The 17,984-nt window shown below is 34.4% G+C and overlaps 1 protein-coding gene across 7 annotated transcripts; it reads right to left on the bottom strand.

Annotated features, from left to right (window-relative positions):
- Positions 1 to 1,817: 1,817 nt before the first annotated feature.
- Positions 1,818 to 16,268, bottom strand: LOC147551658 (CHD3-type chromatin-remodeling factor PICKLE-like). Of its 7 annotated transcripts, none has more exons than XM_086671957.1 (29): positions 16,042 to 16,268; positions 15,742 to 15,885; positions 15,516 to 15,653; positions 15,272 to 15,426; positions 14,334 to 14,483; positions 13,264 to 13,511; positions 13,051 to 13,146; positions 12,811 to 12,947; positions 12,479 to 12,688; positions 12,286 to 12,393; positions 10,602 to 10,652; positions 10,388 to 10,487; positions 9,646 to 9,788; positions 9,447 to 9,550; positions 9,050 to 9,188; positions 8,621 to 8,790; positions 8,468 to 8,534; positions 8,240 to 8,362; positions 7,323 to 7,432; positions 6,428 to 6,509; positions 5,637 to 5,816; positions 5,228 to 5,366; positions 5,034 to 5,139; positions 4,859 to 4,933; positions 4,585 to 4,646; positions 4,386 to 4,462; positions 3,925 to 4,055; positions 3,201 to 3,405; positions 1,818 to 2,468 (listed from the first exon to the last, which is right to left on the bottom strand). In XM_086671957.1, the coding sequence occupies exons 2-29, from the start codon at positions 15,880 to 15,882 to the stop codon at positions 2,421 to 2,423; spliced, it is 3,495 nt and encodes a 1,164-aa protein (XP_086528083.1). In that variant the 5' UTR covers positions 15,883 to 15,885; positions 16,042 to 16,268; the 3' UTR covers positions 1,818 to 2,420. The 7 variants fall into 7 exon arrangements, 4 of the variants coding, with proteins under 4 accessions (XP_086528083.1, XP_086528082.1, XP_086528085.1 ...); XM_086671956.1 differs by having other exon boundaries at positions 15,742 to 15,882; XM_086671959.1 differs by having other exon boundaries at positions 5,231 to 5,366; positions 16,042 to 16,259.
- Positions 16,269 to 17,984: the final 1,716 nt, after the last annotated feature.

The raw sequence follows: 17,984 nt of genomic DNA, 5'->3' as shown, positions 1-17,984 counted from the left end.
AGGTCACTTTGTGCAAATTGGAGGTAGCCAGTTAGGTCACGTATCTTAAAAACTCAATCTTAAAAACTCGGAGTGCCACATACGATTTTTTGAGTTTTTCTTAAAAAATCATCTCAAATACAAAACTCAACTAAGATCTCAAAGATGATGTGTTGAGAGTGGAATAGAATAGAGTGTCCTCTTGAGATATCTCTAATTGTCCAACTCATCAATATTTAAATTTCAACCAATAGAAATCAAGTCTTCGTATATTTCCAAAATAACTAATTATTTTTTTTACAAAAATAACCATGACACGTAAGTAAAATAAAAGAGTTTAGAGTGTTGCATTGGAGACATACAAGAATTGAGGATCTCTATTTTCGACACCTAAGAGTGAGAATCTTAATTGGAACTTGACAAATAGGACGAGTAGAGATTTTTTTGAGTTTTGCATTGGAGATGCTCTTACTATTATATAATATGTATCTTTTAGACATCAAATTAGGTACACCATAGGCCATAGCCTTTTGTGGCAATTCGTTTTTGTTTTTTCGCAAAATTAGAAAAAACAAATTGGTCGATAGATCATGCCAATAATTGTCTAGAAAGTTATTCGTGCCCGTAATCTTCTTCATATTTTTGGAAAAATCTTATTTTGGGGCACTCGTGAGTAAATTTAACTTGAAAATTTACTTTTTGTGACCATTGTGGCCATGGGTTATGGTCCTATGGAGTTTAATTGAGAACTTATTTTGGACTTGGAACTAATGGGAGGCTTGCATTTTGGACCTGGAACCTCTTGGTGGTTACCACTTACCATACATGGATCTCCGGTACTATTGGACCCAAATTTTAGACCTAGAGTTTAGAATTTCTAACTTTAAGTTTTTAGAATAGACACCCACTCATTCAATAAAGTCTATTAAGTCAAACTAAATGCAAAAATCTTCAGACGAGAGAACCTTTAGCTGTTCATTGTACAAAGGTTTCTTTCTCTGCTTTTCTTAAACCAGATCTGAAATCTAAATTGAAGTGAAAATTGACTCAGAGTACCATTTCAAAATTTTGTTTGATCCCTTATATCTGATTTGTCTGAAAATATGATTTAGATCGATTTTTAGCCCATTGGAGTCACAAAATTTCGGGCAAACTAGATTCAAACAATGAGAAAAACAAACACCACCAAAAGGAGTATTGTTCTTTTAAGTTCCCCACTATATTCTTAACATAAGAGCATCCCCAATGGCCCTGGAAGCGGATCCTCCACCCAACAGCACGGGAGATTTTAATCTCCCGTGCCGTGAACAGTGTCGGACCAAATATGGTCTGACACTGTTCACTCCCACTAAAATATTGGGATGGTGGGCTCCTCAGTTTTAATATATAATTAATCTTCTTTTAAGTTGTTCTTTCCCTTTTAGTCCTTTTATTTATTTTAATGTTTGTATTTGATCCCATAAAATATTTATGTTTGGTCCCCATAAAATAATAAAATGTCGTAACGATCTTAATTTGTAATTTAAGTCTTATAATTCTAATTACTATTTTAATAAATTATTTATCTTATTTTATTTAAAAAAATGAGTATTAGAATAAAATTGAAATCTAGTGAGATGAATAGTGATTTGGTGGGAGTTTTGGTGTTTTGTCTTTGGGTTCAAAAATTTGAAAACACCAAATAATTTGGTAAAGATTCCTTTTTGGTGATTAATTTGGTGCTAACCATTGGGGATGCTCTAACACCTGTTGTTTTAACAGTTTTTGTACTCAAGAGCCAAACTACTAGTCTCGGACCCTCATTCTCATGATCATAAATACTAAAATAACAACATAAATGAGTTTCAAATTTGTATATAGAGTAGGGTTTTCAATGTTTTCAAATTAACTAGTACTTCAAATTGTAACTAAAGCATAAATTGACCATTTGTAACCATAAGAAAAATGAGAGGAAGTCGCTACTTCCCTTTCTACTTGGTCAAGGTTGGAGAACTCTGCTAGGGTCTTCTTGAATGACTGTACTTGAGTCTTTGGGGTACTTTTGTATTATATTCCGCGCAGAGGATCTGAGCTTGTTGGCTGGGGGCGAATAATGCAGATTAGCGGATCTGGTGGTTGCAATCGTTTTGATTTGGCAAAGGTTGTGGCAGCACCGCCTGTAGTAGGACAAAGGACTTATCGCGATGCCCATGGACCAGTTTACGATGTCTCCTTGACGTTCGTCAAGCAGGTCATGTGGATTAGCCAAGGCCTTCTGCTAATGAAACCTCGATCCCTAAGCCTCTGGAGTATCTTTTGATACATGCCTCTATCTCGTCCTTAGCAATTCCGCTGTCTTTCTGGATCCGTATCAGTAATTTCCACGTCTGGTTCGGCAAATTTCAAGTTGTTGTCGTTGCCGGATTGGACATCATTCCCCAGAGAAGTAGGAATATCGACACCTAAATGCCAGGCTCCCTGCTTGCTGTCTCGCTCTGTTCATTGTCAGCCTGTGGAAACACAACAAAGTTGAATAAGAAAAGGTAACCTCCCAAAGGACTCAGGCGCCTGCTCATTGTCAATAAATTTCTAATCGTCTAGCGAAGAAGCAAAAAACCTAGGTAATATAAGCCATCAAAGAAATCAAACATATATTCATCTCTTCATTAATATCAACAGTGGCTTCATCAACTAGCTAAATTGAATGAAATGAGCTTATATCGAGCAGTTCTTGGATGGCTTGCCTATATTTGATATCCATAAAGAACAAGACTACTTCCAACCTTTCGGTGAGAGAATTGCCAAAGCCGGTAGCTCAAATAGATAACATAAAATTCTCGAGCCTCTTACGTATATCTGATAGAGAGCTGCTAGGATAAAATTCTCGTGTTTCGTTTGCCCAAAGGACTTTCTAATAAAATCTTGCACTTTCAAAGCAAAAGATAGATAAACTCTAAATCTTATCATTCTGATAATAAAAGCGCTATATTTTGTCAACAAGCTGTGTGACCCAATCATAGAAGTACTCTCTTAAGTTTAACTTTAATATTGGTAATAGAGAATCAAATGACTAAACTTCGCCAGTAAGCTGATCCCCTAGGAATTTAGAAAGGTTAGAAACATGGGAAAACAAAAACAATGGAATTAAATAAAGCAGCCAAAATGTTAGTGATGACAGAAATAAAACGAGATTAAAGGTGTACTTAATATTTGAAAGTCAAAGAACTGGCAGCTTAACTAACATTGAATTTTTGCAGCTCAGCAGCAAGTCCTTTCTCCAAAAGATTCACTCGTTTCTTTATAAATTCAACCATTTTTTTCTGATTCATGCGAGCACTGTCGGAGGAAGATATATTTTCACAGGCACCATACTGCTCCTGACAAATAATCTGTTGAATATTTAGATCCTTGTCTTCAAGGATATCGCGCCAATTTCCATACCCATGCCTAATGATTTAAAACAGACAACAGAAAACACATCATCAGAAGGTGATAACAATGTTAAATACATTAAACATTTAAACCTGTAGAGAAGAACATGATTACCCATGTTAATATAACAGTTCTATTCCTCTTTTAGATTTATTCCATGTCGGACACTGATACTAGTATCAGATACAATAATACTTCTAGTCACGTCAACGGGTAATATGTGAACCTAGATATGTGCAGCTTGAAAATACTTGCATAAAATTGTGATTGGGCAATTAAACGTTACTCTAGGTTAATGTCGTTTGTGTATAATTTGATTAAAAAATAATAAACTAATTCATGACAATATATCATGTACGTGTCTGTCTTTCTATATGGTTGTATCTATGTTTTAGGTTTTCTTTAGGTTGTTGTATTCAATTCCTCGTTCCAGAGTTGAATACCGATGGAATCATGGAAGTACTTGTGTCCCTGTTAAATAGGAGCTACTTTACATAAGAATTACAATAAACTGAAAATCGTGTTTCTACATACTTCAGAACCGCATTCAATAGTAGTATATCATGTTCCTCCTTCCATGACCTCCCATCCTTCAATTGTGGATATCGTGAAACGATTTCTTCTGAAAAAAGGGGAGTATCGGGCTCTCCTTGCGAAATCTCCACCTATTATATTCCAATATATATAGATATATATATATATATATATATTAGTAAGGGGTTTGAAATATCAACTTCATTAAGAAGTAAATATGACGCAAAACACACAATCCACTTGCTCATGAACTCCGGCTTAAACAATTAAAATATTGCACTAGATGGTTGTACCCGAGAAAATAACAAAAGGAAAAACATAGAAGAGCCAACTTCTAAGAAAATAAAAATATTAATAGGTTCACAACTGACTCACAAGTAGATAACCGAATCATAAGTAGTTAACTAAATAGCATGCGAATTGGTTGAGAGAAAAATTACTTCAATTTGATAGTAACTTACCTTCTCTTTGATTGAAAGCAACTGGCCAATTCTGGCAAGGACGTCCTGTATCTGAAGTCCTTCTTTTGGTACACCATCTATTGCAAAAACCATAAAGACATAAGATATAAGACACTAACATATTACATAAGTAAAAAGGTATTAAAAGTGTTCAACATGTAGTGACGTATGCGTAAAACAGTGTTCAATGAACAAACACCTGAAAAGGTTGGTGATTCAGTTATATCTTCAGCAATATGCGTCAAAAAGAGCGTCCCGTATCTGATAAAAAAGAGGGCATAATGTCAAAGCACCACACAACTACTAAGTCACAAATCAGTTCACTTCACTAGTTACGAGTTGTCATTCTAATTCAACTCTTCATGCTCAATCTCATAATAAATTCAAATTTGAACAACTTCATATCCGAAAGCCATTTGAAAAATATATCTCTATGTGTAAAACTTTATACAAACTCTAATATGAACTCATACTCGCTGATTTCGGCAAAAGATTTCTGCTTCAGGTGGGGAATAAACTCATGCCAGTCATAATCACCTACACCAAAGCTGACAAATAATAGAGTCTGATGTTAGCTTTGAAAATAACCTCCATATAGTTCCGAAGCATTGACATTTTTTTCCCATTTCAAAACTTAAACCTGCATACCTCATTAATGTTTGAACAAATGTTGCCCTTTGGCGTTGGTTGAACCCAAGAACTTTAAGTGATTTTCCTTCACCTTCCATCAATGGAAGTGGCACGTTGCTTTCTCCTGTCGAAGTTTCAAATGAATTAGTCTACACCAGCAGAATATGTGCACATGAATTCATATATCACAAGATGAGAGTAAAGAAACGTACCACCTGCTCTCTTCTTTGAATGAGGCTTCCTTCCAGACGTTGTTCCAGATGAAACCGTTTCAGCTTCACTGTCATCATCCTCACCACCAGGACTCAAATCTTCCAAACCAAAAAGGTCGTCTCTTTCAACATACAGCATCTACAAAGAAGAGAAGAAGAACCCAAAATATGAACTGTAGAGCTATATCATGAAACAATGGGAATGCAGGTCTACACTGTATTCTTGCCATCTTTAGTTTATTCATCACATATTCTTCTTCCAGAAATAAGCAAAAAGGTCAGGGTTTCTTTTCGAAATTTATGAAAGTTATTTATTTTCTCCATAGATGGTACCTTTCTGAATCTGTAATCTCTCTACTAATATCCAGTTTGTTAAGCAAAGAAGTGTTATAGAAAATTTAGGAGATACCTGCGTGTGTTTTCTTTTCCCTTTTCCCAAAGCAGTAGACTCTTCCATTGTATGTGCGTCATTTTTGTCCTTCAACAACTCTTCCCAGTAAATCTTTGTGTTTGAGTTGCTGGTTTTATCTTGATTCGCTACTGATGCTTTCTGTGCTTCCTCTTCATCCATGTACCCGAAGTTCGCAACCTACCAGAAGTAAAAGAAAGTATCATCATTAAAAATATCAAAGGAATAGAATGCTATTAAATAGTACAGATTTGAAATTCATGCTTCCATACAATATAAAGGCGTGTAACACTCTTGAGTACAAAAAGCAACCACCTCGACAGAAGTAGTAGAAAATTTTTTTGGTCTAGGAAGATAGTTTTTCAGGCAGAAAATGTTACAAAGTCTGATGTACTTTTTGGACACTTATTCTGCAAAAGTAAATGATGTTTTATCAAAAGATAATGTCCACGAAGAGTATCAAATTTTGATTAACCAAATATAGATTAAGAAAACACAGATTAACCAAATGCAGATTAATCATATTCGCATATGATTAATCAATTACATATTTGGGAAAGAGAAGAGTCATACAATACAAAATGGGTATTTGATGTATTACTGAATTTCAAGAGTCAGACGGTACAAACTTATGGCGTCTTTTGTTAACTTATGATTATGGAGAGAATCACACACATAGTACAAACTTATGGTGGCTTTTGATATGATTATGGCAGAAGGAGATGGAAAGAAAAGCAGACGAGCCTAATCACATATGCGCAAACACTATAAAATGAGAGAGAGAGAGAGACCTTAAAGGCGTCGAAAAAACCATTCTCTTCTCCGTCATCCACTGTAGCCTTTTCATTTCCAGCTTGATCGCGATCAAGTATTCTACTCAAGGTAAACTCATAAGGAAAGAGAATAACAAACAAAAATGTACACTTCGGAAGTTATATGTAAATATCTGTTCACGCTTACGTGCATACATGCACACACAAAAACATAGAAAGGACATACTTAAAGAGGAGCCCTTTAGTTGAACTGTTGAAACAATCGTCTGGGGATCTTGCAAAACAATCCAATAATGATGATATACACTTAATGGCATACATCATTTATTAGATATAACCAGTTATGCAGCTGGGACCATAAAATAGGAATGCCCGTAGTATGATTAATACAAATTGTTTCTTTTTGCTCCGTCCTCCCTATTTTATTGCCTTCTTATAGTTCCCAACCTTAGCATTGCTAAACCCCTATAAATAAGGCCCTTTCGGTAGTAGCTTTTCATAACTCAAGTTCTAACACAAATTGGTTTCTTTTTGCTCCGTCCTCCCTATTTTATTGCCTTCTTATAGTTTTCTAGTTTTAATCAGGTGATTCTTGTTCTTAAGCTTTTGCACATCTACGTGGGTCGATTTTCTAAGAAATTAGACCTTCATTTTTTGTCTAAATTTTTTAAAATCTATCCTGCAAATTAGTTTACTTTTTATGGGAATGGAGATTTTAATCTGGTGTCCCTATGACGATAATTGATGCTTCGGGTAGATTATCCCTCAAGATATCTCCCTTGGTATCATCTCCATGTTGCTTCCTTATGGACAAGATCATATAACCCCCCCCCCCCCCCCCCCCCACCTAAGCACGTCTAGTACGATCCTAGAAGAATAAAGGCAATAAAGATAACTTGTAGAACAAATTCACCTGTCTATTGCATCGTCATCGTAGTGTATATGACGAGATTTACCCGCTTCGTCACCCTCATCAGAAAAGAGTTCCTTTGAACCATATCTCAATATGTCATCTAACTCTACCTACAAATGTTGAAACGACATGTTAGGAAAAAGGCTAATTGCAACAATAAATGAATGAACGAAGGGAAAAAAAAACCGATCACGAAGGAAACAAAAAAGAAAATATAAGATAAGAACACCACACAAAATAGAAGATTGACATTTGCAGCAACTAAAGGAATTTTATCATCAACCGAACAACATAGCAATTCAATTTCGTAGACTCCAACTAGCGCTTTCTGTCAGTTGGGTATATCATGCAGAAGAAGCATAAAATATCCATCACTTCAGATAAAAAGTACAATATATACCATACAAACTAAAAAATTATCCAAATAATGATAATATAAGAAATAAGGCCGCAAACCCAATTTCTTGTGGGCCTCAGTTAAAAAGACATGTCAATAGTTTTAGGCTTGGCCACGGACCTGTAAAAACTATGCAAACATGTAAAAACTATGTGCAGACCTTACATACTCTCTGCAAACATGTGCGAACCTTACTAATATTTTCCACGCACTTGATTCTAAGAAAATATTTAGAATCAATAGTAATATAGTTATAGTAATAAAAGTATATTAAATCTTTTGACAAAAGAAAATTTAGGCAATTGATTTTTGGTCATAAGGCTGAAATTACAATAGTAATATAGTTATAGTAATAAAATTTAGTTTAAAAAATAAGGAAAAGGAAAGAGGCCATTAGTAAGTTGGCTTTACTAATATTTTCCACGCAATTGATTCTAAGAAAATATTTAGACTATTGACCACCATTTTGTTTGGTAATATGTGCAACACTACACATTTGTGGCCTAATGTAAAACATTACCTGATTGAGATTTTGTGATTCTAACCGGCCGACAACCAAATGCTCTAACACCATTTTCTTCTTCGTCAATTGCATCATTCTCTCTTCAATTGTTCCTCGTGTTATGAGCCGGTATATCATCACCTGCAACATGCGTCATCAATAAACTATAGTAGTTGCGCGTAGCATAACCACAAATTTGGTGCCAAATGCTTGCTTAGAATGAATCACAAAGGAACAAAGTCTAACCGTATTGGTCTGACCGAGCCGGTGAGCCCTAGCAATTGCTTGTAAATCAGCATGCGGGTTCCAATCACTGAAGAAACGAAAGGGTTCATAAAAATGGAATCATAATGGACATGATTACAGAGGAAATGAAACTAAAAAAAACAAACAAAGTACCTGTCATAAAGAATAACTGTGTCAGCAGTAGCAAGATTTATTCCTACTCCACCGGCTCTTGTAGATAGCAGAAAACAAAATTGGGAAGAGTTCTCGGCATTGAAGCGATCAATACGAATCTGTCTTTCTGATCCACTGACTTTCCCATCAATCCGTTCATAATACCATTTCTTCATAAGAGAAGCAACAGAACATCACGCCAACATGTTATAAGGAAACAACCCAATTTGACTACCGACTCTTATGGAAAGCAATTGACACAACATGGAAAAACAGTGCAGTTCAACCATCACTACATACATATACCCAGTCACTAAAAGCATCAAGTCAAGACAGCAGAAGAAGAAAATCCACATTCCACAAACTTCTCAAAAAAGCAACTCTATTTACCAGAATGAGACAAATATGGCTAAGAAGTTCCTTACTAACCTTGCTACTACAATAGTCTTCCAGTAAATCTAGCATATGCTGAAATTGTGAATATATAAGAACTCTATGCCCTTGCTCTTTAAGCTTCACCATCAGCTTGTCTAATAGATGCATTTTTCCAGAAGCATCCAGTAGCTGTCTGCTAATTAAAAGAGTAAAAGGTAATGAAGGCAAAGATTAATGCTTAACCGATGAATAGAAATTTGGGGAATTAATTTCGACTTTCAAAAGATTTATACACGATTGAAGAATAAATACACAAAATCCTACTTTGGATCATCAATTGAAATTCGTGCTATCATATAGTAAATGGAAATTTAATAGGCAAATGGATGCTACTACAATCTTGAAGAAACAAATTAAACATAATCAGAGACTCAAATTTAAATGACATTACCGGTAGGCTTCATTAGCATCTTCTATCACCGGTTGAACTCCGTCTAACATATATGCATGACAGCAAAGTTTACGGAGTTCCATGACCACGTTAATGAGAGAAACCTGAATAGGTTGAACAGATAATCGAGAAAAGCAATCATCTTAACCATGAACTAGGGAGAAAAGAAGGTCGGTTTACAAAAATAAGGCATTCCTACCTGTGCATCACCCTTGCGAGTCAGTATCTCGTAATTACGAGTCAAGATCGCCTTGTAGTACTCTCTCTGTATACTACTTAGCTCGACACGTAAAATTAGTTCCTTCTTAGGAGGCATCCCCTCCAAGACATCTTTTTTGACTCCTAATAGAACAAGTAAGAGAGTCATTTCTTAGTTAATTATCAGAAGTGCCATTTAAAAGTTTAGAACCTATGATTTTTTTGAAGGCATTATCAAATAAAATTATCCCCTCAGAAATTCTAGTATTTATTCACACAACCGCATTTACTCAAGTCTAAATGTCTAATAGGTTGCTTACTCACAGAGACTTATATCGAAGTAAATATTAGACATATTGAAGTACAATTTAAATCTATAGAAAAGTTCAGATTAGTTCTTCAAATAAACTCGATGTTGCTGAAAAATAAATACCATAACTTGTCTTTTTAACTAAAAAAAAACAAAATACAAATATTAGGTTTTTAAGTAAACAAAATTTGACTTGTAATTTTAACTAAAAAAGCTTAAAATTTGGGCCTTCGGCCCAATTATCTGAGGAAAATAGAACCCTCTATGTAAATGTTTCATCAACATTCAACTCCTTGCTTCTTTCAAAAATAAAAACTAGAAATGCGGTAATTATGTCTTCTTCAACGTTTCAAAAGAAAACAAGCCTTGCCAAACGTATTTCAAAAGATATGAAAAGGTCAATATGTTGTATAGAAATATTCAAGATACATACTTCTAAGAAGATGCGGTGACAACATTTTATGAAGTCTTGCAATCTGCTCCTCTTGTATAATATCTTTGAATTCCTTCTGGAAATCTTCTAAACTATCAAACTGCAACCACATTGAGAAGCCAAAACTGAAACTATCTTAAAATTCATGACAAGTTATACGCTAGACTTTGCGATCCGTGAAAAATAAATAAAAAATCTTTAAAAAAATACAAACCTTCCTAGCATCAAGAAAGTGCATCAGCATGAATAGCTCGTCCAGGTTGTTCTGAAAATGGATCAAACCAGCGACCACAAATGAGTTCCCACAGGCCACAAGCAATTATATAAGGAGAGAAAGATCTTAATTCATTTTTATTAGTTATTTTCTTATTTAATGTTTTAGATTTTTTACTATACTTGCAGAATTTGAAATATGTAGTAATGATGTTCTTAGATCTACTACTGATTCGGTGATATATTGTATTTAAAGGTGGCTACATATTTAACTTGTTTTCATTGTAAATATATAGTTTGGGGTTATAAATCATCATGGGCTCGAAGCATAAAAACAAACAAATAAATAATTCTCTGGCATTAGCAATGATGCCAAATAATAATAAATCTGAAAATGGATCAAACCGACGACCACCACTGATTTCCCACAACCAATTATATAGGGATTTCATTAGTGATTTTCTCATTTAATGTTTAGAATTTATACTAAAATTGCAGAATTTAGGATAGTTGGTGATGTTGGTCTTAGAATTTACTATTAATTCGATGATTTATTGTATTTAAAGGTGGTTATATTCCTAACTTGTTTACATTGTATATAAATACTTATAAATTATTACGATTCGAAGTCATTAAAACATACAAATAAATAATTATTTGGAATTAACAATGATACGAAATAATAAGAAATATGAAAATGGATCAAACCAATTATACAGCGTATTAAAGTTCTTATTTCATGTTTATTAGTGATTTCGCATTTAATGTTTAGATTTTCTACCAAAATTGCAGAATTTGGCTAATAAGGTAACCTGTTTTCATTGTATATAAATATTTTGGGATTATAAATTATTATGGGTTGAAATCAGAAAAGCAAACAAACCCACTTTTTTTGGCATTAACAGTGATAGCAATGAGTTCACACAACCAATTCTATAGGATCTGAAAAATATCGTTTCATTTCTATTAGTGATTTTCTCATTTAATGTTTAGATTTTCTACTAAAATTCCATTCTCATAGTATACTATTGATTAGGTGATTTATTTTTTAAAGGAGGCTAAATAGTTTTTGCCACTAACAATGCTACCAAATAGTAATAAATATGAAAATGGATCGAACCAGAGACCACCAATGAGTTCTCAAGACCAATTATATAGGGTCTGAAAGATCTTACTTCTTTTTGTTATAATTTTCTACTAATATTGCAGAAACTGGGATAGATAGTAATGTTGTTTTTAAATCTACTCTGTGATTTATTGTATTTAAAGGTGGTTAAATACTTAACTTGTTTTCTTTGTAAATATAAAGTTTGGGGTTTGAACTTTGAAGTCATAAAAGCAAACAAATAAATAACTTTTTGACATGAACAGTTACCAAATAATAATGTGTTTTTTTTGGAAATATTGTACTTTTGAAGTAGCAAAAATCTGAAGTGTAAACATTTGTAAGCTGCAAAAGTTCGATACCAAACAAGTTCAATTTTTTGTTTTTGCACACTAATATGTTGCTATTGTCAAAAAGAATATACTAAATGAACTAAGGTATTTTCTACCAAAGAATTCCTTCTTACAGGGGCACACGTATGACAGGACAAATATTTTAATAATCCATGACTATTTCCATCCTTAATGAAAGGAAAGTGAGGTAGCACAGAGACACAAAACAATTAAGATAAGGAATGAACCTGAAGGGGAGTCCCTGTTAGAAGCACACGGTGATAACTCGTAAGTAGCTTCAGTGATTGAAATAATTTTGAATCTTTGTTCTTAAGTCGATGGCCTTCATCGACAATCTACAAAACAAATATCACTATATCAACATTTAAGTTGCAAAAAAATTTGGCAAACAGATAAAATAACAATCTAACGTGATCTTACCACACACTCCCATTTTATTGGTTTTAGATATGTGGAGTCCGAATTAACTGTGTCATACGATGTTAGTAGGACATCAAGCTTTAAGTTGTCTTGCTTGTTTTCAGCTTCACCAGTTTTCATTTTCTTCTTATTCTTAAGTTGACCTTTAGGGAAGTAAAACTCATAGTCCCTGATGATCTTACGAGCTGCACCGTTTCCATGATACATCACCTGAAGTAAGTTTGGTTTCAAATCAGAACAGTGAAAACAGTTTTGCACAACACATGTTAACATGAAATGAACTGAGAATGTGAGAATTAGTCGATAAGATCGAAGTCAATTTGTGTACATACAACGTTCAATTGAGGTGCCCAGATTGCAAACTCACGCTCCCAATTACGCAATGTTGAAAGAGGTCCAACTACTAAATGGGGAAAGTGGTTCTCTTCACATAGAGATGCTACGAAAGCAATACTCTGTATGGTTTTACCTACACACAATTAAAATTTAAGTGTCAGTCCACAGCCCCACGCTAGTTAGTAATGTGAGCAAGACAATCTCATAAATTTTAAAATTTCTAGTAAAAAGCTCACCAAGACCCATCTCGTCTGCGAGAATGACATGTGTATGTTTAGACCAAGAGAAGCGTAAGAAATTCAACCCTTCCAACTGATAGGGATGTAATGAGCCTTCATTGAACCAAAGTTTTTTTAGATATTTTGGCAGTCCACAAGCAAAATAATAATTACAAAAAAGAACTATGTAACAGGGTTAGCCCTGGAATGGACTGCATAGAGAATAAGTACCTCCAGAAAGAAAATCAGGGGTGTGATCGAACTGTTGAAATTCTTTTTGTTTCTCTCGTGATACCTTCGCATCTCTAGTAGAGCTTCTAAACTTACTTGAAGATGCATTGCGAGACGGCGAATTAATTCTTTCAAAATTTTCAATTTCAGATTGAAACCCTGCAATGTCTGATTCAACTTCCCACTGACATTTGTCATAGTCAAGATCTTTCCATTTAACAAAAAATTCTCTCTCATCGCCGTTGTCCCTGTAGAAATTAAGTAAATGATACTACTTATATGATGTAAGTGCCATGGAAGCATTAAGAAATAACACTAATAACTAACTAAAACAATAAATAAGTAACATTCAGGAAAGATTAAGAATAGTTAGAAACAAAGAGCATAAAAATAATTGCAACCAAGAGAATTGTGGTACGTTAGATGATGAAACGAAAGAGAACATAACTACCCCAATTATAGGCAGGGGCAAGCCAGTGGGGACATGTGCCCCTACTGGTCAAAGGTAAAAGACAGTAAGACACTCTTTACTTCTTTGAACGCAATCCAACAACTATAGCTCTGTAAAACCCATTTCACCACATTAACTCTTCCTAACTCAAACCCAAAAACGTCATTTGTTCTTTAGCAAATATCCCCAATCCCCCGCACCAAACCCAAAATAAGTACCTTTTTAATAGATACAATTGAATAACATTAGTAATGTATTTTCTTTTAGATTCAGGAATGTGCTCAGCCAACTTCAAATTTTTCCATATTTAAGAAACAAAATGATTTTGCAATTATTACGCTTCCGACTTAAGATTGGTAGGATATGATTTCGGGACCATCAGAGTAGCCTGCTAAAGTAAGGGACTTCTACAAGAAACTCTTCATAGAACTAGGGGAATGGCCGAATGGAGATCGAAACTAGGTGATATAGATTTCGCGAAGATATCAAGTAGACAAAAGGAGGAACATAAATGCAGTCAAAAGTTCAGGATCAGATTAAGCACCAATCTGTAAATTTAACCAACCTGCAATTTCACATAATCTAAGTATCATTTCTAATAGCACCGATGGTTGCATACCTGCTGGCGAGAATCCTATCAACAGTCGTCCATTCAGGTCGGATTGCATCATCTTCAGAGTTACTCTGTGCTTCGCTATTGAAGTTCTTCACTTTAGTTCTTAGATGAGGGTTTGTCTTGTAAGCCTTTAGAAATGCATTCTCATGTACCCTGAGTCAAATGGTAAACAGAAAGTTAGTGAATATCTCAACTGGCAACCTCGAGAGGCCAAAAGAACAAGAGCATTCGTACATAAGAAAACAAATAAAACTGCAGCCAATGTCGGATATATTGCAGTTAGGAAACACCAAGAAAAATAAAAACCGGGTTGAAAACAAAACATAATAGACCAGTACCAAACTGCGAAAGTACCAATTATGTCATCTTTTTCTGTGAAAGCTGCACCTAAGCTCTAAAACACAAGACATATTTCAAATGGCGGGAACAATATTGGTTAATTGATGCTCTTTATGCAAAAAACTAGGCGGAGTCAATCAGTAATCTACTACAGTTGTCTGAAGAATTTCTTATCCTGGTATTGCCGCCCATCTTAGGCCCAGTTGTAGATAATGCGGGAGTTGATTAAAGCAACAATTTTTTTATGGATGGAACCTTAGTGCAAAGAAGTCAGCATAACAATCAGATTCTTGGCGACATGGGACGAACTCTCAAGATAAAGAACACAATCACTGGTGTCTTCCAGCTTCTCCCGCTTCGTGATATGATGCTTCTACAAATAAGTGCATTGTTTGCTTTCTTAATCTTATTAGTTTCCTTTCCTTTTGAGAGAAGTGAAATCTTCTATTAGTAAGACAAAGCACATGCGGGAAGTGACAACATGTTTTGAAGAATAACTGAGCTAGCTATATTGCAAGACAATCTAATCTAACAGCTCTTTTCACAAACAGATTTCTCGTATAAAAATGATCAGTATCCACAAATAAGAGCCGAAGAATTACCATGTGCAGTGAAGATGAGACAGGTCTTTCCACTTGACAAGATATTGTTTAACAAATATTTGTTCCGAGCCAAGCTTTGAGGCATCGCTTTCATCATCTATAGTAGGTTGCATTTTGCAGTCCAATATCTTTTCGATTTCATTTAGAGGACTCACCTGCAACATTCAGACCTTGGATCACTAAACCATAAAATCGATAACCAAGTTTAAATCAAAACTATTCAATTATAACCCAAGTATCATACACATTCTGGGCATCTCCAACTTTCAGGAGGAGGACGTCTCAATCGGCGAAGTAAACATTTTGAATGGTAAGCATAAGTGCAAGTCTCGCATTTAATAAGATCGCCACTTTCTCCACAACTTTGACATGAATCATCTTTCTACAATTGAAAATAAAGAAATATAGATCAAGTAAAACAAAATATATAACTGTAAATTTGAAAATGCTAAGTCAAAACCCTAACTTACAGCATCAGTTCTAACAATTCTTTCAAACTTATCTTGACCCTTTGGTTCTTGAACAAAATAAGCTTCATCATCTGATTCATCAAGATTATACAACGGTCTGCGATTTGACCTATTTCGTAGTCTCTCAACCAAACTACTCATCTGCTACATAAGAGAATTAGGGATTAACATTTGCAATTATAAGTATAAATGAACTTTTAAAATTTCTTATCTAACTTTTCTAGGTTTGTCGATTAAACTGCTTCAAAAGAATCATAATAACCATTTCATATCTTCTAGTTAAGAAATTAAGAGTTATACCAGTTTGATTGATCTCAATGATCAGAAAAATCATCTTGATGATCCTCTTCTACCCAGAGCAAAATTTAGGTTACATCTTGAAGATGTTTATGTCAACTAATTCTGAAGTGAAAAATCATCTATATTTTGCTCTGGTTTGATCCATTGGTATAAGTTTACTAGGGTTTAACTTTTCACTAAGCTTCTTTAGCCTATGAGAAGATAATGGGGAGGAACACAAAATAACCAAATTTCGAGTTAAACCTAAACTATATAAGCAAGGGGATAATTTTTCCCGGGAGAAAAGACAATTGCTAAATAAAAGTGCAGTTTTGCTCGGTTACGCATTTTGATCAATTACAATTTCTTTTTAGGTAGGGTAACTTTTCTTTTTTACATGAAGACCCTTAAGGCTATCCTAAGCATACTTTACTTATACTCTTTAATACGAGTCAATAAAGATTAATTATACCTCCATCGTGAACAGTGATTTTCGAGCTTTTGGAATAGATACACAATAAACTAGCCAAGGCCAAGGGCCTTCAGCAAGTTTAATTGCTATATACTATTTTGTTCTCCTAAATTAACATTAAATGAAAGGTAACTCTAAAAGCAACCCTCATTTTCTAATTAGGTCGTCATTCACTCTTGGGCACTTCTTGTGTACTTCGGACTAGGCGTGATATGTGTTGTTCAAGCCCAACACCGACAGTGTCCCTGGACTTGTCTAGTTTGCGGGGTGCGAAGAGAGAAGTGTGCATAAGAGCAAGTTTAACCATGAGAAGTTTAGGCTTAAAATCAACTCATTTTTTATTACAATAAATGAAAGGCCTCTACAAAAAAAAAAATCAACTCCAATCATGAGAGGCTTAGGCCTAAAATATTTGTGTATGTGCAAGGCATGTGTGGTATTTCGTGCATATGCGGAAAACGTGTTTGATCTTGTGCATGTACGAAACACTTCTGTGAACCTTTTCATATTTTTTTCGAAAAAAATTGGATTTTAATTCAAATTTTAATTTTGAGTTTCCCAATTTTTTCTAAAATAGAGAAATGGAGGAATGAAAAAAATGTAAGAAAATGGGAGAAATGAATGTATTGTAGAGTATACATGGGTCGGTTCCCTATTTATCGAGAACCCCGAAATTGGACCGTTGGACCATATTCAACGGTCTAATTTGACCAAATTGGACCGCTGGACTTGATCCAACTGTGAAACTCCTACTTAGCTGAGACCCAAAATGTGATTGTTGGAACTCCTAACGGTCATATTTGGAAGATCCCAAAAATTTTCAGTCCACACTAAACATGGAGTTAAATGAACTTTTCTTTGAGCCTGAACCTAAGCTCAACTCAAATAAAAGTGGGTTGGAATATGGAACTTAGACTAAAAATTTAAAATTTCAGACTAAGCCCCATATAATTGCAGTTGATCTAAATAAAAAAAAGGGGCACTGATTGACGACCCCTTAAATGAAAGATCTAAAAGAACCTTTTTCCATTGAAGAGAAAATGAGAAGATTCTGAATGAGGTGAAAAAATAGGTTGTGCTTTTGGGGAATAAAGAAAAATCTCCAGGGTAAAAAATATTTCGACAAATTGGTCAACTGAGGTTGACTTTTTTAATTCTATTTGTTTTAATAGGGCTTCTAGTTTTAGAAGTTAAAAAAATTAAATTTTTAGAAGATCTCATACGAGAGTTTAGAAGGAAATTTTACAAAACTTAAATAAAATATTTCTAGGATCTAAACCCTAAATTCCTTCCAATTGTTTCTTCTTTTCTTCATCTTCATTTCCAAAGGTTTGTTTTCCTCTGATTACTAAATCCTAAAAATATGGAGCACAAACCTAATATGTTTAGAAGTGATCAAAAATATGTTTTAGGGTTCAAATTTAACTGTTTTCTAAATCCTAAAAATCATCAAACAAAACCTCTTGAAACTCTTAATACATCTTCTATGGGA

Source organism: Eschscholzia californica, unplaced genomic scaffold, assembly GCF_041429995.1.
Source record: "Eschscholzia californica isolate CP2 unplaced genomic scaffold, dmEscCali1.0.p SCAF_3, whole genome shotgun sequence".
Taxonomy (NCBI): Eukaryota; Viridiplantae; Streptophyta; class Magnoliopsida; order Ranunculales; family Papaveraceae; genus Eschscholzia; species Eschscholzia californica.
Note: the sequence above shows the minus strand (reverse complement) of the source record. Positions and strands in the feature narration are given on the sequence as shown.